Source organism: Bombus affinis, chromosome 8, assembly GCF_024516045.1.
Source record: "Bombus affinis isolate iyBomAffi1 chromosome 8, iyBomAffi1.2, whole genome shotgun sequence".
NCBI lineage: Eukaryota > Metazoa > Arthropoda > Insecta > Hymenoptera > Apidae > Bombus > Bombus affinis.
The window spans coordinates 3,481,341-3,506,630 of NC_066351.1; the positions used below are offsets into that span (position 1 = coordinate 3,481,341).

The following is a 25,290-nucleotide window of genomic DNA, read 5'->3' on the forward strand; positions in this document are numbered from 1 at the left end:
GAAGAGGAAATGCGGTTTCAAATGTTGCTCTTTCCGCAACACGACGAAACGAATGATAATGTACAAAAACGGTTAACGGTGTACTGTACAGAGATAGAAATTTATTTCGTTGACTTTTGAAGACGTTAATTTACAAAGAATTTGAAGGATATAAAGAAATCTTTTCTAAGGATGGTTAATTAGAAGATAAAATAGTTCTACTGTCTGTAGATAATGAAAGAATTAATTCCAAATTGAGTGGACAAATTGGATCATCAGTGAACCAAGCGAAATTTCACCCTTTAATTTCTTTCTTCTTTCTTACTTCTATTGAAAAAGCTTCTGGTATATAGTTCAACAAGTGATTGAATGTAACAAAGATATTGATAAAAGTACTTAAAAAATGTTGTTAATTTCTTTCCTTCGAATTCCTATTGTCATGGAAAAATGTTTCTAATATTTGGCTCCATGGTTGTTTGTATGATATAATAGAAACATAAGAGAGACTAAAGCTGCACTTTTAACTTTATTCATTATTTTGCAACATTATTTCTGTATTTTTATGGTAAACAAAGGGTTAAGAATGTAAGCGAATGTAGGACATGCTGCAACGTTCAAGAATTGAAAACATTCCAATCGAGTGATCTTTAAGACTTTCAAAGTAGTTATTATGCACTTCCGTAAACAAGGTGATCAAGACCTGAGCCGATTTAAAAACAGGAACGACGATATAAAACGACGATATAAAGGAGGAACAAGTTAACTAGAAATAATCATGCTCTTCTGTCGAATTCTTGATATTCTTTCATATTTCGAGTCTATCTTTCAGTTATCAGCACTATTTGTCATCAAATTTTTTAGAAGATACGCTTCACCTACCGCAACGATCTTTAAGGTCTTAATAACGATCTTAATTCTTTTATACCAGTTTACTTAAAGCATAATGAATCTTAAGCAACGGTCTTTAACAAAATTATTCAAAGAATTAATGAACGAAATTGTATAAGCATCCACAGTTTATTACATTTAAATAACAACGAGAATACATTTATATGACGTAAAAGATACGTCATTGGTTGAACTGCGAACGAACACTACATAAAACACACAGTGTACCACCAGTTTCAAACGTGTTAACCTAAACCTACTTTTAACGAAACCGATCCAAGAAATCCTCAACTCTCCAAACAGAGCGATGATCGAAGAAAAAAACGAAGAAGGAGAAAGGTTGAAAGTATCGTAGAGACGCAACATAGTAAGTAAATACACGATTCGACTAAAGCTTGATCCGAAATCCTAACGATGAAAGGGTTTCGGTGGAAATCTTTTTCGGAGGCGTAGCGAGGGCACGAAAGCTTACAGACCTAAGCAGAAGTTACGACGGTTGAGCTGCGTGCAAGGGTTAACTCGGCAAAGTGGATACGGTTTACGATTCCTTCCGGCTCGATTTCTCGCTCACCGGAAAGAGATCCTGGTGCTAAGGCAATCGTCTGCGTCCTCCTACCGGATTAGAAATCAGAATTTCGCAAGAAACCGATAAATATAAGATGACACATAAAGTTTCGCGGGAGGGACGGTTGCGAGTTTTAACTCTCAAGGACCGGATCACGGGTTATCCGATTCGTAATGTTTTACGACGATCCGATACTTTTGAAGTTACTGCTCCGTGAAGTTTCTCCGATATCGGAAGATGGATGTGGGAATTATTTCAGACATATTTCGGAGTAAGGCAGAAGTTAATATGCAGTGTGTCACATTTGATTTTCACCTTAAATGGCTCTCATCTCTTACATATTCAGTGTCCAGTAGGGATCTTTTTCATGTTAAATGCTCAATGGTTTTGGATAATTTTTAAGTAAAGAAGTGCAAGTCTTTTTATTGTGCAAGGTTGATTTGGAAATAAAGTATTAGATACTAATGATTTTAAATAGAACACTCAAAAAGAAATTATAGTAGAATAGTTTTATATTTTGAGAGATATTATAAAACATAAGAATGTTTGGAAATTATGTTCCGAAATGTTCTGAAAAGATTCTTTCGTTTTATAAGGAAATAATGGATGCACAACATTTTCCGTTTTATATTATTTTATCGAATTATGTATGATCCATTTTGTTCTATCAAGATAAAGATTACAACGTTTGACAGATTAGGTTTCATGTTTGTATAAAGATGCGTTATTGTAAAAAACGTGTCTGTAAAAGAAAGACACTTTTCGGACAATCTAATACATGTTTGTGAAGAGTTAATATCTAAAGTAATATCAATAATTGAAAGTAAGTAAAAGATAAACTTTATTCTTAATGTATAAAATTTCATTCCTTCCATAAAATATTTAATTTTCTTTAATCAACTTCAGCTTGTTTAATATCGGCATATATAGAAATAGAATATCCGTTTTTAATAAATATTACTAGTAGTTATCCACTTAACGTCTTCGAATCTGTGGTCAGAGGTCCAATTACCCGTGAAAGAGTAAAGAGCGAAAGTACAACTTTTAGTCGATGATGTGACGTACAAGCACAATTTAAAGTTGGTAAAATCAAACATTAATTAGCAAGTTATGGGAAGTAATAATGTAGAACATTCGATATACGAAGCTTCGTAACGCTGATGATGAAAGCCATGCGTCGATCGTAGTTTAGATCCTACTTTAACATAAAGTTTCGCTATGCTAACGTGGTTTTAGTTAACCACCGACTTATCTTCATCACACGAATAATAATCATCTATAATATTGTATGCACAGAAGATGGTAAAGATGAGTCCACACATCGTAAATGCGATAACATAAAGTTACCTATTTATAAAGGTTAAGTGCGATAAATGCAAATGAATAACAAAATAAAGAAATATGTAAAGAGGAAGAAATAGAGGGATTACATAATTACATAATTACTATTACACAATTACTCTATTCTTATATATAAAGATTATTGCTATATTTCTATCTATATTTTATTGTTTCTATTAACTTTTACCCATTTCTGTTAATCTCAATTAGTTTGCAGCGCTATAACATTATTTTTCCCATGTTTATTTAATTAGTAACTCGTTTTTATCATTTTCGCAGCACTAATTCCTGTATTTTTACTTATTTTTACTAATTTTGATCATTTATTTATTCGACTCGATTATTTATTATTAATTTTTCAACCTCAATCAATTTCCATCAATCTTTATTATTTTAAGATACTGTAACATATGAAAAGATTAGAGCTATTATTTCTCTAATAGATCAAAGAATAGAAGGTACGGAAGATTCGATTTGATTTCTTAATTGGCACAAGAGGTTCGTTCCTTCTTCAAATCGTTCAACGACAGAATTATTTAAAAAGTTGCCTTCTAGACACATACCTGTAGCGATTGCGGCCAGATACAAGTCTGATTCGTTTGTCTGTCCCCAATGTACATGGATGAATCAGAGGAACTACACCTATCGGTTCCATTTGCCCCTGCTCTACCATATTGAGCTAGAACGACAGAGATGGTGGTACCTAGTGGACACTTCAGTGTCATCGACTCCTCGTCACAAGCTGCGCGCTGATAGGTTTTCAGGGTGCCTAATAACAAGGCTGTTACGTTAAACAACATGTTTGTGCAATGTAAGATGCGATGTAAGATGCAAAAATGGAGATTATTTATCGAGGAAAGAGAATTGAGGAAGAGAAATTATAAAAGAAATTGTTGATGAAATTTTTCAGCCAAAAAATCAGAATAAAATAATTTATTTGGTCAATTAGGAAATCGTGTTATTTGTATGGGATTAAAGAGATATTTCAATCATCGATGACAATGAAATGTAAGATAATAATAAACGTAAAGCACATGATATTCAAATATGAAAAGATAGAAAAAAGATATAAAACAAGAGATGAAAGAGTTGCGCGAACAGATATACGAACGAAAGAAAGGACGAAAGGGCAGTGAAATACATAGAAACGATCGAAAGGAAGGAACCACCGACAGCGTGGATCGATTGATGACCCGTTACAGTGTCGCCGCAATGGTGATTAGTTCCGGGGGATTGGCGGTAATTAACGAGTGGATCAATCGAGGATCGGTTGAATGGCGATGTATCGATGACACCCGCCAAAGCAGTGTCGTTTCGTTTACACGCGAAATACAAGCCAGTCGGGATGAACAACGGACCACATTTGTGAAGTTCAACGGCGAGTTTGCGCACGGAACCGCACACGTTACCGCGTTTCAGTCAAACCGATCGGTATCATGATCGACGTCGAGAAGAACGACAGGGCGAATCATTTATAAAGTTGTTAATTTCGTTCCATTTTTTTAAATAATTTTTTTTAAGAGAATCGTGTGTTGATGATGTTGATAAAAGTTTCATCATTGAATAAGTATGATAATAGAAATTTTATAGAGAAATGAATAGCGTTATACAGAATGTATAGATTGTTAGTACAACAATTGCGCAGAGAGAATGCATAGTGGTTATACAGAAACAATGGCGTTAGTAGGCATAGTAAATAGTGATGGATTGTGTGGGTCCGAAGTTGAGGCGAAATAATGAATAAAATTTATAATAATATAAAACAAATTTGATTTTTTCATAGTAAAAATAATAAAACGCGAGATAGAAAAAGTTTATATTACAAAGATAGCGAAGTAGACGCAAGTATAGGAAATAGCAATTATAAAACCAAAGCAACAACATTCATAAAATGAAGAAAACACAATGGTTGAGACATTATGGCGATAAAAGACATTGTTTTAATAAAAATAAAGACATCAGTTGCAGAATATAAGATATAAATTAAGCAGAATATAAGAAATGTTTCATAGTTGAAAGCGTTTAGGGATACATTACGCGGAGCAATTAAGTCGTTGACCCAACAAGATGTTCAACAAAATGTTAGTGTATCAGTACAGTCACCGTGAACGTGGTTTGTTAGCATGCCAATGTGGTTACCATCAGCATGATTTATTAACGTGTCATTGTTGTCACCGTCACCACGATGTACCAGGCATTGTGGTCACCATCGGTGCGATATACCGCCACGTTATCGTGATTACCATCACCAGAGTTAATCAGTGCGTCGTTGTTACCATGCGAATTGTTACGGTGTCGTTGTTCCAACCGCCACCATCGCCATCACCAAAGTCGTCGTAAATGACCAATAAAATGGAGCAGTCCGATGGAAAGCATGAAAAAAGAAATAAGAAAATTTCTGTTAGCTACACATCATTATGTATAATACTTGTAAAATGTAATGAAATTAATTGTTCATTTTAAAGAGGTAATAAAATATTAAGGTAAAATACATTTGTATTTTACCGTAATATATTTATATACATATATTTATGTATTTCCCATTGCATTTTTTATCGTTATGAAAAACTAATAAGTAATTCTAGAAATAAGGGTGGCAGAAATGTTTTTAAAATTCTTTATCAATTTTGTAACAGTGTATGATATTCGTTACTTTTATAATAAGAGAAGTTGTATATTGTATATTTTTTTAATCATGTGTGTATCTGTATCGGTCTCTTTATTTTCAATATAATATGACTGATATAAAAATCATTTTTGATAAATCCTCGAATTTTTATATAAATATCTTGATTAATCTAAAAGGTACGTTTTTAATAAAATCAAACAATTTATATAAAGATAAATATCACCGTTTCAATAACACGTCATTGAAATTGCAGGTGCGTATCTTAGTTAATTCTCCTATTAATTTAGAAAACAGTTTTTTTAACAGAATCATTATTCACAATGAAAGCACCACGACTATAAAAGATTAATACAGTTCAATTTCACTCTCGTATTATAAAAACAAATGAAACACACGTCATATACCATCGAAACCACATGTAGGCACAACTTTCGGGATAATAAACTTCCTTCTAATTGAGCGTTAGTGAGTTGGAAATGCAAGGAAAATTTCTGATTGCTTGCGGAATTCTCGCGCGAACCACATGAAAGGGACGAACAGACGTGCGAAATTTCTCAGCTTTTCGACCATGTAGGACGGTAACCGATAGATCGATGTCGAAGCAGTAGACCCGATAATTCAGGTGGGACTAGACGAGTGCTCTTCGAGGAACATCCACCCCTACGCTTCGAACCCTCTTGCTACCGATCGTTGCTTCGCAAAACGTTGGCAAAGTTGTGGTGAAACGTGGCCCGAAGGCTATCGTTCGTTCTACGCCGGTAATTTCGTTTATGCGGGAGAAAGGTAAATTTCATTGCCGTCGAACATCTAATTGCATCGACGCATCGTCAGAATAAAGTACCTGATCCTCGTTTCTCTTTGCTTTATACCAATGTGATCGATACGTATCGTTATGGAGGTTAACCCGATTGCGATGGTATTTTCAGGATGAATAAGGATCGTTCGGTTTAGAAAGGAATAAATGGTTAAATGATTAGAAATATTATTGGGTAATAGTTTCTAGACGTAACAATAAGATTATAGAGACTGCTTAATTAGAATTTTGTCCCATCCTTAAATTGGTGTTTCGAAGAAACTTTTTTAATTTTATGAGTTGAAGAGGCTAGTACAAAGGCACTATTAAGTTTTATCATTTAAATTTTTGAATTGGGACAACAATTTGGATATTTAGATCCGAACTTTGAATTTTAATCTTTAAATTTGAATATTGAAATTTACAATAAATCTGCATTTTTTTACGTTTACAGTTTTTAATTTGCAGTGTTAAACAGTTTGAATTTACCATCCTAATTAACTGAATAATTGTTTTGCAGATTATTCTGAAGCATCGTTTTTCAGATCTTATTAAGATTCCTATTGTACAATAACTTATCCCTTCTTATACTATTCTCAGCTTATCGCTTCATCCTCCAAATCGAAAAATTAAAAAGCCTAAAATTTCATTCCCTACATCATATTTACTAAACAACTCCCTAAACCAAAATATCGGAAAGTACAACAGTTCCAATCACATGTCGTTGCATTTCACTGTAAACGATCTACGATGGCTGAAACTACGAACCAAAGATCGCCGATGCTTCGAAGCTTTCCACTATTGCCCGTTAGGTCTTTAATACACGTTGTAAAGCTCACGGGCAGAGATTACCAACGCGTAATTACACGAAGCACGAGCGTACGTCTCAGAAACTCATGACAGCGGTCTTTTTTTGCCCAGAATCTCGTGAACGTTTCAATCCTTGTCGGTCTTCGCCTCGAGTTTCAGCAGCGCTGTAACGCTTTTATGAGGCTATTTTTCAAACTTGCAATATTGTGCCGCTCGTTCTTCCGTCTCATTAACTCCACACGCTCTTTACAAGTGTGCCAGAAGGAAAAAGATCGACCCCCATGGAAGATATCCTCGCCACATTCACGGAGAGTATCATGAGACGCAGACGAGTGTAGCCCGCTCCTGAGATCGCTTTTCAGGGCGATCCGACAACCACCGGTGCAATCGCGATCCATCTTTCGATATCTTGAGGATTTACCTTCAAATACCTTAGGTCGTCTCGCCGATTGATGAGGAATATTTTTTTCAAAAAGCTCCTAATTTTTTATTTTATCTATGTCGCATTTTTTTATGAACGAAGTTGTTCTGATTTTAATAGTCATTTGAAACACTTGCTTCGATGCGCTGCTGAATGTTTTAAAAATATTGTTTCACCTATTGTATTATTTGATTATGTTAGCATAAATAGGAAATAGGTTTTAAAACTCGATAAATTTTTGCTTATACGCCTTTTTTAATTTGCAATTCTTTCACTAGTGCGTTTCCGAGATTTTGACGAATCTCTTAAAATATAATTACCGTCAAGTTACATGATATGCATCAAACACTGATGTGTACATTTTCTTTGAAAACATTAAACATATAGAGCAAAAAACTTATTCCATTTTAACTATGTTTTACAAACACTTTATCGTGGAAACTTTTTTTCTTATAGAAAGTGGATTATGAATTTTTTCATACGAAAATATTTTTGACTTTTCCTGTAAACTTCTTTGTTCTACGCACGACTTCTGTTTCAACTAAGTACTCCTTTTGTTTTTTAACATCACGTATCCATTCGACGACAGCTTTTAGACACTACCTACCAGATCAGCTTGCTACTTTCATATTTTCGAGAACTTTAAACAACCGCAACCACAAAGGAATTCATCCTTCTTTTTTATAATTAAACTTTTATAATTAAACTCTTTTAAACCATTCATTTATCGCGAAATATTTCTTTCTGCATTCTTTGTATTCCTATGTTACAAACCATAAAACCATAAAAACAAAGAATAATAAACAATATACTTATGTACGTATACTTTGTATTACGATGTTCTCCGTTTTAAAGATTTTAATCTCTGAATTTTGCGTTCCTCGTGACTTTACTTCCTAAGTAACATGGAACCATATTACTTCGTACATTGGAGCTGTATGCGCAGAAAAGTAAAAAAACAAAGTTCAAAACTTCAAACTTTGAAATTTATTACTTTGAAATTTGTTATTTAATATGTGAATTTTTTAAAATTACTTAGAATTTTCTAGATACTTTCAAAATTTCCTAAATATATTTCTACATTTTGAAAAAACTTTATTTCTTTTGTTCATCGTTCATTTTGAAAAAAATTACTTGTGCAATAAGTATATTTGCTTGTATAAAATATAATACATTACAAGAGTTCAATTCACAAATCGAATGAAAATTGTAGTCAGCAATGAATTGCAATAAATTGGGACGAATTTTCTAATTTTTGGCTTTATAGCAATTATACATGTCGTTTGATGTGAAAAGTATTACAACGAAACATTCAGAAGTACTACAACATGGAACCGATATCTATTAGACATATTGAAAATCAATGAAAAAGGGAGACGAGTAACAAGAGATATCGATGGGAGGTCATATCAAGCAACAAAAAGCATCGACAAAGAATTAAGTTCTCTTTGAAATGGTCATTATTTTATACTGTCGATACGGCGTGTACCTGGTTCTAGTATAAATTTCTACGATATGAAATTTGGCCTCTCTCATGTATGCGCGTAAATTTTTTTCCGAATCAACTCGTAATGCTTTTAATTCCAGGCTTCTATTTCGTTCGATGCTTGAAAATTAATGATTCTGCTTGGTCTCGTCCTCGAAACTGCCCACTATATTTTTCCTCTTTGATGTCCGGTTTTTTTATTCATGTTTCATCGTAAAGTTACATCAAAAAACTCAAAGAGACTTGGAATCGAAAGTACCCAAGAGTTAATTAGTGTTTTAATTTTAATAGCGACTTAATATCTACAAATTTGATTAAATTTATTTTGCGATAAAACATGATTTAATTAACAGATTTTTTAAAATTGTACAGCCACTTTAATGTTGTAATTATAAATATTGCTGTTTTCATGTGAAAGGAACTTATTTAAAAATAAGATATCTATTAAAATTATATAAAGCTATATTGTAAGCTACTTTATAAAAAAAAAACTTAAATTTTTGTTATCATAAAATCACATGTAACGTTACAGAAACATAAATACTTTAAAGCTTAATTCTACGTAATCCCAACTACAAATATGCCTACAAATGTCTCACATAACTTTAACCACAAACATTCCATATAACTTTAACTACAAATATCAATTAAAGTTCAGTATTGCCAACATCACATCACACAGCTATACCGACATTTTAAAATCTCTTTCCATTTCTCACGCTCGCAATTAAATTCCCAACCCTGCACCAAAGTATACGAATATCACATTATAATCTCCCGTTGCAAATATTTGAACACTTTTATGAATCGTACAGAGCTGTACTCGATTAATCTCCGATCAAAATGCGCTCGCATGCAATCAATGGGATCGATCGTCGTTTCACGCGCCTATTCGCCAGAATTCCAGTGTGCTCTTGAACGACAGACCCACAAACGTGGCCAAAAATATTTTACATCTTGCAGCCATTGTGGTACACTATCCGAAAGGGTTGTATGCTACAGCTACTAATGTCTATGATATAATATATATATAATATGCTATAATAATATGCTACAGCCTACATCGCGTATGTGAGTACTTCGATGGAACAATCGTGCATACGATATTCGAATCACGTGTCCGACGTTAAAGTAGCAACCGAAAAGGTTTCGCGTGTCTTTGGAATAACTTGACTTCCGAGCTAAGCTTTTTATACTCCTTTCGACTCGTGTGGAAATTAATATGATATCTAGTAGAATTTGCGATGCTTTCCCTGCATTGTCCGCATTTGTGAATTCCTATAAAATTTCTCGGAAATGGTGCTTTTAAAAGTAGGAGAAGTTGGGGTAAAAGAAATCGGACTAGAAGTTTGATAAAGAGTAGTTTTATACAATTCGCTGACGGCGAAGAGGATACTCTTGAGCCAAGTTTTTGAGTTAATTCAACAGAAAGTTTTTGAGATGATTGTAGTGCTTAAAATTGTGGTTGGTTTTTGAATAGTGTGGTTATTATCGGTTAGTAGATTGGAAAAGTTTGAATTTGTTCGTCGAATAGGTTTTCTTCTTCTTTCTCAGGGAACAAAGAAATCAATTTAATTGGTTTTTGGAAACAAACAAAATATTTGTAAAACACAGTATAAGATGGTTTATATTATTTTTAGGAATTTGTCATAAAGATTTTTGATGAAAATTCTTAACGAAGAATATTTGCCTTTGTTAATCTATAGCATAATTTATCAAAAATTAAAAGATTCGGTTATCATTGTTTTCTAAATTTCACCCAAATTTCCTCCTGCTTCTTAATGCAACTACAATACTAGAGATAAATAGCTTATTGCACAAAAGCAACAAAGGCAATCAAGTTACAATGACCACCACTAGGTTGATTTATTACACCAATAAATTCTATAGTCTCTTTTATGTGAATATCATTCGTATGAATTAAAGTTTGGAAACTAAGCTTTAGCCTCTTTCAGAATGAACTTCGGCCAAATTGTGTGAACGGTAAACCAATATCAACGTGAATTGCCGCATCCGAATTGGATATTTGCGACATGAATACAGTCTTTGTTTGGTAAAAACAAGGAAACAGCACGAAATCATCGTATCTTTATGCCTTTGATGGTACCAATCCTGGTTCATTTATAAAATACTCTTATTAACTTTGAAGCATGTTTGCGCAATGATAAGCGAAAATTTTGCCACAACTTTCAATACCACAATGAAAACGATATACCGCGTATATTTGTTACATTTATGTTACAAAAAGGTAGTGAATCGATGTTACCCAGTAAAAGTTGAGTTTCGAATGAATTACCCTGTAAAACATGCTTGTACAATAGTTAACATGTGAAAACACTGCTCGATATCAAATTACGTTCAGCTATGGAAGAATTTTTATTAAGTACGGTCGACAAATTGTAATTTCAGAGAAACAATAAAAGAGTGAAAACATTCTTTCGACGAAAGCATAAAATTCGAGTATAGAGAAGTATTGGAATTATCGACAGTAGAAGAATATCATTACGTAGAATATCAATTTTAGCTCCATTTCTATAAAAGTTGTCTAATACTTGACTATTATATGAGAGTATATGAATATTGATTATCCTAGCCGAATAGAACCTTATATGCTATTCCAAATACGGCAGAACCTTCATTTCTATTATCTAAACGTTCTATTATTCGAATATTATATTTCCTTCGTAATTTCAGTATTATATCGCTATTATTCGCGTTAGTACCTTGCATCACACCACATCACAAACATAGGATATTAGCTATTGAAACGAAATAGGAAATACGTAATTTAGAAGGTGGAACATTTTTTAAACATCGAACCAATTATGTTATAAAAAAGAAAAGGCCATTTGGGTAACTAGAAGCAGGAATTGGATGTAATTTTAACTTTTAATTAATTTAATTTTTAAGTTTTAAATGAAGTTGATTTCACTAAATGGACATCACATGTTAAAAGCCTAACTGCAGCAATTTTATTCGATTTACAATATAAATTCTAATTTATCATCCTCGATGTAAACTATCGTTTCATTTAAAAATACTTCAAGTTCAGAGCATCGAACCATCAATCACAAGGTAATAACAAAAAGAAGAAGAGAAACACTAACGATAGACCGAGAATCAGCAAACGAAACAACCGAAACGTCGGCTTCGAACGCGGAGCAGAACCATCCTTGTAGCGGGGGTGGTCTGTATTTCTGTTCTCGTTCAACCATAAAGCTGTCCCGAAAGATGTAAATACATAGGGTGGTACATTTATCGCGAGCGTATTTTCCGGTTGTGCCGCGATTTCAACCTCCTGCTGGCTGACCTCTTATTTCAAGTGCATCCTGTCCACGTTTTCATGGCGCGGGTCAAGCTGTGAAACAGCTCCGAATTTCTGCTCTGCCACACCGCAGAAAACAACGGAAACAGGAACGTGGAGGAAAGAGATGGAGGGAGATGTTAAATTTCAGCGTTGTTTATTCAGCCGAGACCGTGCTCCTCTTGGAAAACGGGTTGCAATACGCTTTTGGAGGTTGCTATGGCTTCCCCGGTTTCTGTTGATAAGTAGGCAAGACAAATTGGTAGTTTATGTGTTGTACATATTGTTGTGTGGACGCTAGTGGTCTTCCTCCACCTCCAAGATAATAATTATTATCGAACTACTAATTTGTATGCAAATTCATGTTGAGAAAATAATTTAAAAAACGCAGCCTCGGTAGAAAATCGTGTTACTCATCAAGTATTGTATAATATCGAATTCCATTTGTATAATTTGTACTACGATTCCATATTTTAAAGTCGAATTTCATTTATACAAATTATACAATAGTCCAGATTATAAGCATACAATTTTTCTCGATATTTGTTGTATTCGTCTATTGCATAGTTTGTAATAATTAATCATTCCGAAAAAGAATCCGGTTGAGAGAGTTTTAGATTGAAACCTCGATGCTTTTAATTGTATCTTGCGTTCTAAATAAGTATATACGTTTCGTACAGTTCTTTCGAATTAATAGCAAACATGTATTTGTAAAGATTCTTACCAAGTATGGATAATGAATATTCCTAAAACGGAGCACATTTCCAGAGAACTGATTTAAAAAATTTTATTCTTATAAATTTGAGCTGTGTCACAACATTCTCCAAACCTAAAAAATCTAAAACAGTTGATCTAATAATTCACAATAATCATATTAATTTAAATTACGTATTTTTTAACCAAAATATCTGTTACATCACACGAATGGGACGATAACTAAAATCTATTAGTTAATCGTCGAACAAAAGACTGTTGAGGACACTATAACGAAGCGGTGCAACGAACCATCACCTTATCAAAAGCATATAATTACACAGGTTTAATTAAAATGTCGCGTCACGTCAAAATATTGCTCGCTTTTCAGCCAATTTCAGTATCACTTTTCTATGAAAAATATTCGACGTTAATTGACAGAACGACAACTTGTTCAATGCATACACAGGTAAAAAAGCCAATAGCTTTAAAATAACAAAAAGAAAGTGTAGAAAAAACTAACCCAAAGCAATCAGTAAGTAAAACATAATGAGCGAGAGTTAACGGAACTATTTGATTGGAGGTTGTTGATAAAAAGCTAAAATGAGTGAAATTCCTTTCGATTTCAACAGGTTTCGATCTGATTTCGCGATAGAGAAATGAAAGGAGAAATTTTCTTTGAGATTTACATAGGATTAATCAAATGATGCCAAAGTTAACCCCAAGTTAATTTGTCCGCCGGTTAATCCGAGCTTTAAAGGGTACTCGAAACGAAAGCTTACCGTCGGCTTAGCGCAACATCCCTTCGATCGAAGGGACACCAGACGGTGGTGTAAACGTCTACAAACGTTGCGACGCTACTTAAGCGTATAGAACGAAATTGAAATGTATAAAAGGCGAAGGTAAATCTAATGGGAATTGGCATAATTGCTAGAAGAAATGTTTTCTAGTTGTTTATTAATTTTATCAGTTTTTAACAGAAAATTTTGAATTAATGAAAGCTAAGATTAGGAAAAATTTTATTAAGGAAGGTAAATTTTAATGAAGGATGACGATAAAATTTTTTGGTTATTTATAGATTTTAGTGGACTATTTTTTTCTGTTTTAAATTTTCTTTATAAATTTTGAGTTAAAAAGACTAAAATTATAGAATATTTAAGAAAATATAAAAATGTTATTAAGTATTCTTTATCTTGCTAATTTCATTATAAGATTGTAATTAACGAGCAACAGAAAATATATTGAATTTTAAGAAAAAATCTTCAAAATTTCTTTAAGGATCGAAAATCAGAAATATTGAAAGTAAAAATATTACAGAACTCCCATGATAAACAAAACTCATTTTAAACAGGAAAATAACGTTGCATATAATAATAATGCATTAAAAGCGTACATAAATTAAAAATTAATTTTCGTCCAACTTCAACCTCAGCTGTAAACGACAATTTGAAGCGTTTCGTTCATTCTTGAATTTTTAATGTCGTGTTTAATGATAGCGTTAATCAAAATCATTGACAGCAATGTCATCCGTTACGTTGACGAAATTTTCAGGGGCCATCTCAATTTAAAATTTGGAATTTTAATTTGTATACTGTGTAATATATCCATGTAATATGTCATAGAATAAAAAATAACAATACTGCTGAATTAAATTCAAAACAAAAGTTGTGTGTTACTATCGGTAACACAAATTTTGCTAAAAAGATCATGAAGTATTAAATATTATAATTTAACAAATTTACGAATTATAAATTTGAATAATATTATGATTAACATCTCTTCCAATTTATTCATTTTCATGAATGAATTTGTTAAATGAATTTCATTGAAATTTCGATTTAAGCTAAATTTTAATGATATAAAGTTTCTTTTCTCTTGAATTTTAATTATTTCATTTAATTATCAAAATTGCCTCTCCTAATAATTTACATTCATTAAGCATATCTAAAAATATAAAAAATTCAAATTTATTTGTTTAATATTCCAAACTTTCATTAAACATACTTTTCACTTCTGCTCAGCTTCTCCTTCAACAAATCGAATCCGTTGAAGTTCAAGAACTTTGAAAATGTAACTATGTACTGTTCTATGTACTATGTTCCCAATTCGCAACGAAATTCGATTACTTTCATCGTAACGGAAACCGGAAGATGCGTAATACGAACTGGTTACGAAATTCATCGTACAAACCAGAACAAACCCTGTTCTTCATTTGAACAACTAAAACGTAGAAAAGATGCTAACCTTTTAGAACTCAATGACTCGTTGCAGTCATATCAATCTCCCAGTTTCTGCGGTTGAAGGATTGTCTCTGTCTTCTGCATTTAAAAATCTAGCTCGAAATTTCTCTCGAAATTAAGGGGAAAACAAGTTCGCAGAGTATCAACCCAGTTCTCGATAGAACGAGTTTTAATTGTATAACTTTGCGAAGAAAAATAGTGAAATGTATTTATTGTCACGTTGCACAATTAATAGAAAAGACTGTTCTCTTCATTAAAAATTAACGTAGGAGTTCAAAAATCTCAACTCGGTATATTGTCAATCTCCAAATTTTGTATACAAAGATTTTTAAAGGTTTGGAAATTTGAAAATTTGAAAATTCGATGATTGCACAATTTGAATGTTTGAAGGTTTGGGAATTTGAATATTTTAATATTTGAAAGCTCATACGAAATCCATAAATTTTGTAATTATTAGAAGCTACAGTGGCGCGATTACAATCGTATATATCTGCAGATTAATATCTTTCGATCAACACGCTTGCAACGCTACGACATTAGAAAAATCCAATTAGTTAATCGTTTTATTGGTAGTAAACGCTTTCTACTGAGAAACTACATTCTTCGATTGGAACATTTCTAGGTTTCGTTCTTGGATTGCAACGAACCCGTGGGATGTAACGAGGTAGAACGGAAGTTAACTTTTCTATTTCCGTGGCCAAATGGACAATTCAGATAATCTAGTTAATGGAACAAAGTGATCGTTTGTTTTAACCGTGGCAACTTATTGTAATATATTTTGCAAAGTCGTAAGTCCACTTTATATACAGACGCGAAAAGATTTTTGTAAGAATCAATTCGTATAAAAATCTTTATCAAAAACTTGTTATTACATACATATTAATATATTATCAAGATTTCATTGGAATCAACAATTTTACGAATTTACAAATCAAGTTTCAGATATTAAAGAGATAATAATGCAATCAGGTCATTTTCTAGTAAATACTTATATGATGTATGAATATACACAATGATTATTAATTTATTGCAGGAACAGTTTCGGATTCTGCTGTGATTCTAACTATAAATATTTTCTTTTCGCAGTGCATAAATATTGATTGGAGGTATTCGTTTGAAAACAGTATAAATATTGACACCAGATGTGGGAATAGATGAACGCGCATCCTGTTTATTCTTCTATAGAATATTCATCAGGCAACGATCGAAAAAATACAATACAGTGTAAGTCGATTACAAACAACATGTTTCCATAAATATTTTTGCTGTGAACGTAGTTAAACATTGCAGAGGTATCAAAACTTACTGCAAAATAATTTCCACTCTTACAGGACTGTTCTTTTTTTCCATAACTTGGACAGTCGAATTAATGAAATCACATATAATCGGATTTTTTTCGATCAATGCAAACATCGTGTTGTAGTTGTATTATATACTATATTCATTAAAAGTTTGTGTAATTGTGTAAAATTTGAGTTTCAATAATTCAGACAATCTGGTGAAACATAATTCTATAAAAAATTAAAATTAAACTATAACAACTGACGTTTTTAAAGTTGTTGTGTCTATTAATAATTAAATATCATACTAAATTATGAATAATATCATGATTACTGCAAAGATACTTTAAAAATATAAAATAAGATACTATTATACGAAAGGTCTTTAGTAATGAGTACTCGTCTAAAATAATCAAAATAATTATTTTGATATTAACTGGAAATTACAATATATTTTTAACAACAATTTCCCAAGATCTTTAAAGAGTGTACAATTTTTATTAATATCTATATTTAAATATTTCAACATATTTCGTTATTAGGATCAAGATCTTTTATCTAAACTAATTTTCAAGATGTAGCTTTTGCATCATTGTTTAATTAATTGTTTTAATTTGTGGCATAATAAAAATGCAATAAAATAAAAGGCAATCGAAACATACATTGATGAATGTTTGTAGAGAGAATATAATAAACAAAGATCTATTTCAAACGTACTCGTGGCGCGTTTCGTTTGCGATGCATGGAAATTTTTCGACAACATTACAACGATAAATATTCGCGATTGAAATTTTACCATCTCGATTTTGCACTACGCAGAAATTCACATACGTATGTCTCTCGGATAAATTAATTTCGGGGAAATTGAAATCAACTGCCGAAGCGAATGGTATTTCCCGATTATAAATTGACGCTGAGATTGATCCTAGCTATAAAACAATTTTTTCGTATAAAAACATGGAAATTCGAATAACTTTTTCTTTCCCTCTTCTCATATTTTCCTACTATCATTACATTCATTATTAATCATAAATTAATAGTACAGGTGAATATAATTAATGTTGTGTAATGGAACCAAATAGTACCTATATGCATATAATTAGATTTCTACCATAATGACAGCCAATATTAACTTTGCTGAACATACTTGTATATATGCAATAATTACAAAAACAAATATTCTGACAATTTTTTAATCCTAGTGTTAAGATAAAAATGGTCAAATCAAGGGATATTTAAATTGTAATTTACATTTGTTTAATATCGTAATAATTATTGAATAATAATAATATAAACAATAAATGTTCATCATTCATTGAATTTCCAAATAGTTTATCAGATATAAAATGTAAAATATAAAATTTTCAAAATATATACGAGTTTCTGCATAGATCCTATTCTTTTAATTATTCTTATACAAATATCAACTTGCGTAAGTATTCGTAATGTAGCAATTGTACCCTTTCTTTATACCATTCCACACAAAATTCTTTATACCACACAAGAAAGAAAGAAGAAAAATGTAATCAAGATTACAAAGAATTATACTTATTTCCTTCCTCTGTATTAAGTTACTCCAAGGACAGACCTGGCGTATGTTTCACCAACTTCCTTTGTGTTTCCTTCGTGGTTGATAATTCAGATTAATGCGTTTCTTCAAACAAAAAGAGAGCCAACGACGTTGCTTTCGAAGTCTGGAACGGAAGCGGCGCATCAATCAATTTCATCCCTTGCCACACAATACACAGACCCATTCCATCTTGGCCCTTTCTTTCACAGCAGCTTCTGTAGTTCTTTTCACCCTCATCCCCTCGCCAAATGATGACCAAACCGTGTTTAACCGGAATTAAACACAGCTCGTTTGTATGATTGCTCGGCCCAACTCGTCGAATTTCGAAAATTCCACTGCGACGAGAACTTTCGATATTCGCCCGGTCAGATTATTTCTCTGCGACGAAAAGACAGAAGGTTTTGATGCTTCGCTTTATCTCCTCTCCAGTAATATTGTCGCCTTCATCCCTTTGTTTCGTCGCCTGGTTAAAGAATAAAATTGGCGGTCGAGCGGAATTGCCATGGGAAATCACAGCCCTCCGTTTGGCGACAGTGGCAACTTTCCTTTTCAGAGACCATAAGATTCTTGGTTGTTTTTATTTCATTAAATAGAAGAATGAGTTATTGGCTATTGTGACAAAGAACTGTATCGTAAACTTTTTATATATGATATGATATTATGTACCGATGTATTAGGTCGCAATTTTCTTTTAGGAAATTATATTAGTTTTAGATAAAGAGATTGAAATGTTAAATAGTAAACCTGTAAGTTAATGTGAATTCTAAACACATTTGTGAAGTTTGTGAAAAATTTTAAGATGCAAAAATACAAAAAATACATGTAGTAACTTAAATGGGTCTTAGAGGAAAGGACAAGTAATGATGTTTTGTTTTAATAAATAATATTCAAAACAACGAAATGATTACAATGTTGTCGCACGTCTTATTATTATACTCGGCTCTCGACTTCCCGATTCACACTCTCTGGCTTCTGCACTCGCTCGCTCTCGCTTCTCAACTTACACTGTGTCCGACTTCTCAACTAAACTAACACTGTCTTTAGCATCCCTTTGTCTTTTCCCGCCCTATCGCGCATGTGTTCCGCAAACGCCCGTGGCCAGGGTCACGCAGGCCTGTTCCACGAAACTATTCACTTGAAAGGACCTCTCGCGACATCGTTTATGGTTCGGCCGATATCTTAGGCCTTTTTGCCCACGATACTACATACATATAATATCCAAAAATATATAAAGTAAGCAAACTAAAGTACTCTGTATGATATAATAGATAAAACAATGCTCTACATACACTCCACTTTTTTAATTATACCAGAAAAAATATGAATTTGCAAAAATATAGTCTGTAGGTTCAAATGTAATCTGTTTATTGGATTAGAAATTTGGGTGAGGGAATATTTGGTCTTTATTGAAATGTTACGTTAACTATTGTATCTTTTAAAACTCAATTATTTAATCCTATAAAACTTATTATCTCTCATCTCGAGATACTTTGTAAGAATTATAAGTTTGAAAAGTATCATGAAAAACCAAAAAAAAATTCGAATATTCGAGACGTAAGATTCGTAGATTTTCGACAAAGTTAAAAAAGATCAAGGGTGCCTCGTTTTAATTCTCGTTCACGTTGGTTGGTTTAATACGAGATAACTTAATTTCCGATCGACTTGAAATTTCATAGGATCTAGGGATGCAAAAATTTTTCAGGTATCGGAAAGTGTCACGTTTATAGGTGCTATTATAATCGGGAAGTCCATGAGCAATGGATTCGAGTAGCTAGAACCCTCCTTGATTGTGGAGCTAAATGTTAGTCCGTCCACATGGACAAACGGGATACGAGTATTTCAAAACCAATTATGAAATGATGAAACAACGTTGGACAGTTCAACAATTGGAGCCACGACATTTGTTGAGCAGAAAATTCAATTTCCACGACAGCTTTTCATTTTGATGAACGAGTTTCCTGCAGTATAAAAAAAAAGAAGCAAGGGGCTCACGGAAAAAGATAAAGAATAAATAATATTATTTAAAAAGTTACAATAGTATAAATATGTTAGACTAAATAATTTTTAATCAAAACGAATACAGAAAATAGCATCAGTAGTAAAATATTTTTGGTGGTATTTTGATTATATTCTAATATTATATAGTTTATAATAGTTTGATGTACATAAATCTTCTTTCTATTTCTATTAAGTCATCCCATAAGTTCGTTTCGTTTTTCGAGCGGTTATATATGTTAAGATTGTTTACATACCTTTCAGTTTCATAGAAAAATGTAATCCCCCTCTCGTTGTACAACTTCTTCCCATTTTTCAAGTGCATTGGTCCCTTATCGCAGTATGTTTATAAATCGACACATGAAATGTATACACAAAAGTCGGCACGAACTTATGGGATGACCTAATACTTACTATTTTCGTTCGCCTCAGTGGCTGATATAATTGTTTCTATTCTTGTTTCTTACGTGTATTCTTCAGCTTCGAATATATGAAACTAACTTTATATCTTGTATTAATATGTAAATAAATTGAAATATATTAGAAAGTTAATGTTGTTGTAATAACTAAAATATAAATTATCTTCTCTTTCGGATTATATGATTAAAAATACATGCATGCAGCTACTTCTTAATAATTTTATATCAATAAGGAAAATGTAGCAAAAGTAAGAAATTCGCATCGAATATTTTCACACACATGCTTTATAAGATAATTTCAATATCAAAACGATTTTTCATTTTTAATCTTACGATACTCCAAGCAAGTATTACATTCCTTAGAGAATAATATTTTAGGTAAATTCCTGCTTCAAACTATATCCAATCGTCTGCTTTGACATCCATTTATTCAATACATTTATCGTCGCCGTAGGAACGTCGCGTTGATAACACGATAACCTCGACACTCGTCTTTTGCTCGAAAATTGCTCTGATTCGTAGGAAACGTGTCGTGAAACGACGAATTTCATCGGCACCCACGCGTGTTTTGCGTCAACGGGTGCGAAATTTTCGATCATGAGCAAAGGGAACTTCTACTATAAATTTCCTATGTGGCTCGAGCGAAAATGTTCGCCTAAAGTACAACATTGGCGCGCATTTCAAGAAGCTGAGAAGGTAGAAAAACGAATAAACGAGCGTAAATATCACAAATAAATAAAATCATGTGTTATAACGATCGCGTGAATTGCTATTCCGGTACGTTGAATCGATACGACCTGCTTCCAAGAAGTATTGTACGCTAATTGCACGCCAGAATCATTGTAGTAGACTGATTACGAGCAACCGAAATGATTCTGTTCTAGCTGAATGATTAATTGATCATTAACTGATTGGTTCTTCCCGTTGATGAGAACCATCCTACGGGTTACTAATTGCGCGTCTCAGAGTAATGGGTATTAGTGAAAATTTTATGTATTCGTGTATACATAGTTGTTGTTATATCTATTTACTTGAAACATTTGTGGAAGAAAAATAGATGGAAATTTGATATACCCATTACATGCTATTAATCTCATTCGAGGCGAATTTATGAGGAACAGAAAATGATATTTTTCAGTTATATTCATCAAAAATATAATTATGGATATTAAGAAAGTTAAATGATATTGTGATATGCTTTAAAGTTTATTAGTAAGTTAATTAAACTTACACACATGTACTAATCTTTCTCAGAAGTAATTTATAATTTATATTAATTGTTGAGATTATTAGATGTATAAACAGAGAAATGCGTGGATAAATTGTAAGGTAGAAAATATATTTTAATACAGAAGTGGAAGTATAAGTAGGAATATAATTTGAGCTAGTCCAGATCCGCACGCTAGCAGTGTTACCCTATAACTGAAAACCCCGAAGCCAACGTCGCCAGTCTACTGTTTATGGTCTGCATTCGTCCCAGTCTTTTGTCTATACGCTGTCGATGGCTTCAGTGCTTGAGAAAACTAAAAAGATCAGGTGTAGAGTTTTCTTAGATGTGGTGACCACTTCAACGTTAATGTTAATAATAAAACATGATGTGAAAATATCAATTTTGACTAAATATTAGATTGTCCCAAAAGTTTCTTTCGTTTTATAAGGAAATAATAGATGCACAACATTTTTCGTTTTTATATTATTTTATTGAATTATCTATGATCCATTTTATTCTATTGAGATAAAGACCACAACACTAGACAAATTAGGTTTCATGTTTGGGACAACCTGATATTTAAAAATAATTTCTTGTTATGTTCTTGTTTTTTTTTTTTTTTATAAAATATAAATTTTTTGTAGTAGGAATAATAAAAAAATATAGCAAAAATAATATTAATTGGAAGGTAGGAACTATTAAGGAATGTATTAATTAACGATAGCGTTATTGTTGTTTGAAGCACATACATAAACTAGTTTATGTATAGTATATATGTAGTATATATGTATATACGTAGAAATTTCATAAAGTTTGGCTGCTCTACTACTTACGAGAACAATAATACATTTCAATAGACCCACTCAATTATTTATGTTCTTCGGACATCATATATTCATTTGTGTTCACCATCCAACGTTATAGACCATATTGTATCGAAATCGTAATCCGTGTTAATTACCATCGCAAAGTTGACATTGATATCTTCAACTAAATAAATATTCTATACTAAATAAATTTTTAACAATATATCATCTAATACATTCATTGTTTAATTACAAAACGGGATTATTCCATGCTTGGACTTAATACTTGTCCTAGAATGTAGGTAAATACCATTTTGATACATAATGATACCTTAATAGGAAAATAAGGATAATAAACAATAAAAAATAGAGAAATATTATCTTCATTATCTTCAAATATTATCTTATTTTTCATTCATCTTCGGAGAAACAATTTGTAATAGCGTTATAGACACTTCCTTCAAACCATATATTTATATATGTATTCATTAAACGTCATAAAACTTAAATGGAAGAAGAAACAAAAACAAATATCGTATACCACAATTCTACGTGAGTGAGTAATAGCAAAAAACCTAAAACAAAAAGAAAGAAATTCCATATGAAACATTGCATTAACGCAACGACTAGTAATGAGTTAATAACAACCTCCAATACTACAGTGCAATTTTCATTCGATGAAAAACCAGCTAATATAAAACTATTAGAGCAACTACTCTTGAATTTCATTTTGATCGAACAACGTCTCGGCGCCTCTAATATTTTTAATTGCTGATTCCACTTGGCCAGTTTCGCTAAGCAGAAGTTTGCGAGCGGTTCTTAGTTCGGCGAAAAATGGCAAAATAAGGAATAAAGGAATTGAAAAATGGGCGTATGCGGGTCGAGAGTAGGCCATGCAAAGCGAAAACATTCTACGCGCTGGCACGTGGGAGACATTTTGCACAGTAGCGGCAGGAACTCTTTGCTCGCAACGCGTTTCTCTTCGCGGAGAGGCCGAAAGTGGCTCTTCGTCGTCAAGCTTCTAGCTATCCAACGATCGATTTTCTATTTTTTTCTCTTTCTTTCCATCTCTCTCTCTTTCTTTCGTACGTTCGAAAAATATTGTGAACCGTAACTCGCCGGAATTGTGTCTCAGCCGCTAGCCATCGATTCTCGCGTAGAGATGCTGAGTGTATGTGCGTCTTGTCTCCGTACCGTCGAAATGTTCGACGAAATTTATGGCGGTGAAATAAAATGTCCCGACCCGCAAACCTAGGAAATGCGAAGAGAACAGGACATACCAAGAAAATTTAATAGGGTTGGATTTAAATTGCATCGTGAAAATAATAATTTCCGCTAAAGTGGGAAGAATTTCTGCAGAAATGGTTATTAGTACCATTGGGTAGTCTTCTTTCTTTTAGATTTTATTGCTTTTTTCGTTGTATATTGTTTATTGGTCGGGTGATATAGGAAAGTGATAAATTTGCAGAAAACTGTTTGGTTCGTTTTGATGAAATGGAGTTGTTAAATTTTAATATGTAAATATCTTAGGAAACTGTGCAAAAGACATTTAAATGATAAATTGACTACTTTTGTTCTTGGAAAATTTGCTCATTTTAATATTGTAATGATCAAGTTTTCAGAAACTAAACGATTAATCCTGATGAGATAGATTACTGTTTTTTACTAACACAGTATACAACATTTTTATCTTTTAAGATTCCTGTTCTTTATAATGCAATGTACATCGTTTTTTCTACTAATTCTATTTTTTTACATATTTAAAAATTATACAACTAACAAATAACAAAGTGTTATATACACTTTACTATATAAAATACGATTAAGAAAAGAAGAAATTGACAAGTAATCAGTAACCAATACGATGTCTCACTTTCTCAAACTTTCATCAATTAAAAGGAACAGCATCAATGTGAAGTTCGGATTAAGATGCTTCTGTCAATGAAGAGTTACCATTTATGCAAGAATTTCGGAACGTTTTAAATAAAATCGCAGGCTATGTATAGTTCCCTGCACAATATTATTATATACATTCACATTTCATATAAACAAACTGTAATATGTAAATATTACAATTAATAAAATTAAAGCGGCACAAGATACATTAACGTGATAACATCAATTGGAAAGTTAAATGATGCAATTCTACTATTTTCATTTAACAATACAAAAATATTATCAGTATTATGGTCGCATCAAAATTATGTTAATTATTAGTGCTGAATACCTTTTAATGCTTTAATATAATGTTATGATCTATAATATATATTATGATATAGTACGAGTGTTCAAAGTTCATAATAATTTTGTTATCGTTTGCAAGATACAAGATGCCCATCATGAATAATAATTTGTACAGCTTGCAGAGGAGGTCATTAAAATAAATTACTCCAAAATGTTCATTGTTTAACTTCGTACCAACGAATGGTATACACAACAAGTTTAATGAAATATTATATTATTAATCAGTTCGTTTGATATGTATAATGTTTCTCTCGAAAGAAAATAATTTCATTATAAAATTTGACTTTTCAATTCATTGGATAATAATTACTATATACAACAACAATATAAAAATAAAACAAATCTCGTTATCCAAATATGAAAAAAGTGATCTACAATTAAAATAAAAATAATTTAACAAAGAACATTTTTTATTAAGGCAACTGCAACAATACTTTTATTTCTTTATTACATATTATTTAATAATATTTTCTCACTAGTTCCATTTATCAAAATGAGATAACTGTGAATGTTTTGTATTATGTATTATTTATACGATTCAATACTTCACTCACAATATTCACAAAGAATCAATACCTTAAGACATAAGACTAATTCCTTCGCGCATAATTTTACGA

The 25,290-nt window shown here is 32.1% G+C and overlaps 1 protein-coding gene across 6 annotated transcripts in view; it reads right to left on the bottom strand.

The window, feature by feature from the left end:
• Positions 1 to 25,290, bottom strand: part of LOC126919395 (protein eva-1) — a 322,945-nt gene that overhangs the window by 131,984 nt on the left and 165,671 nt on the right. For 4 of the 6 annotated variants that reach the window (XM_050728593.1, XM_050728589.1, XM_050728595.1 and 1 more), the window contains exon 3: positions 3,337 to 3,554. In XM_050728593.1, the coding sequence (XP_050584550.1) occupies positions 3,337 to 3,554 (218 nt within the window). Of the gene's footprint in view, positions 1 to 3,336; positions 3,555 to 18,017; positions 19,132 to 25,290 lie in introns of those variants that run through there. The other 2 variants (XM_050728594.1, XM_050728591.1) reach the window with 2 other exon arrangements.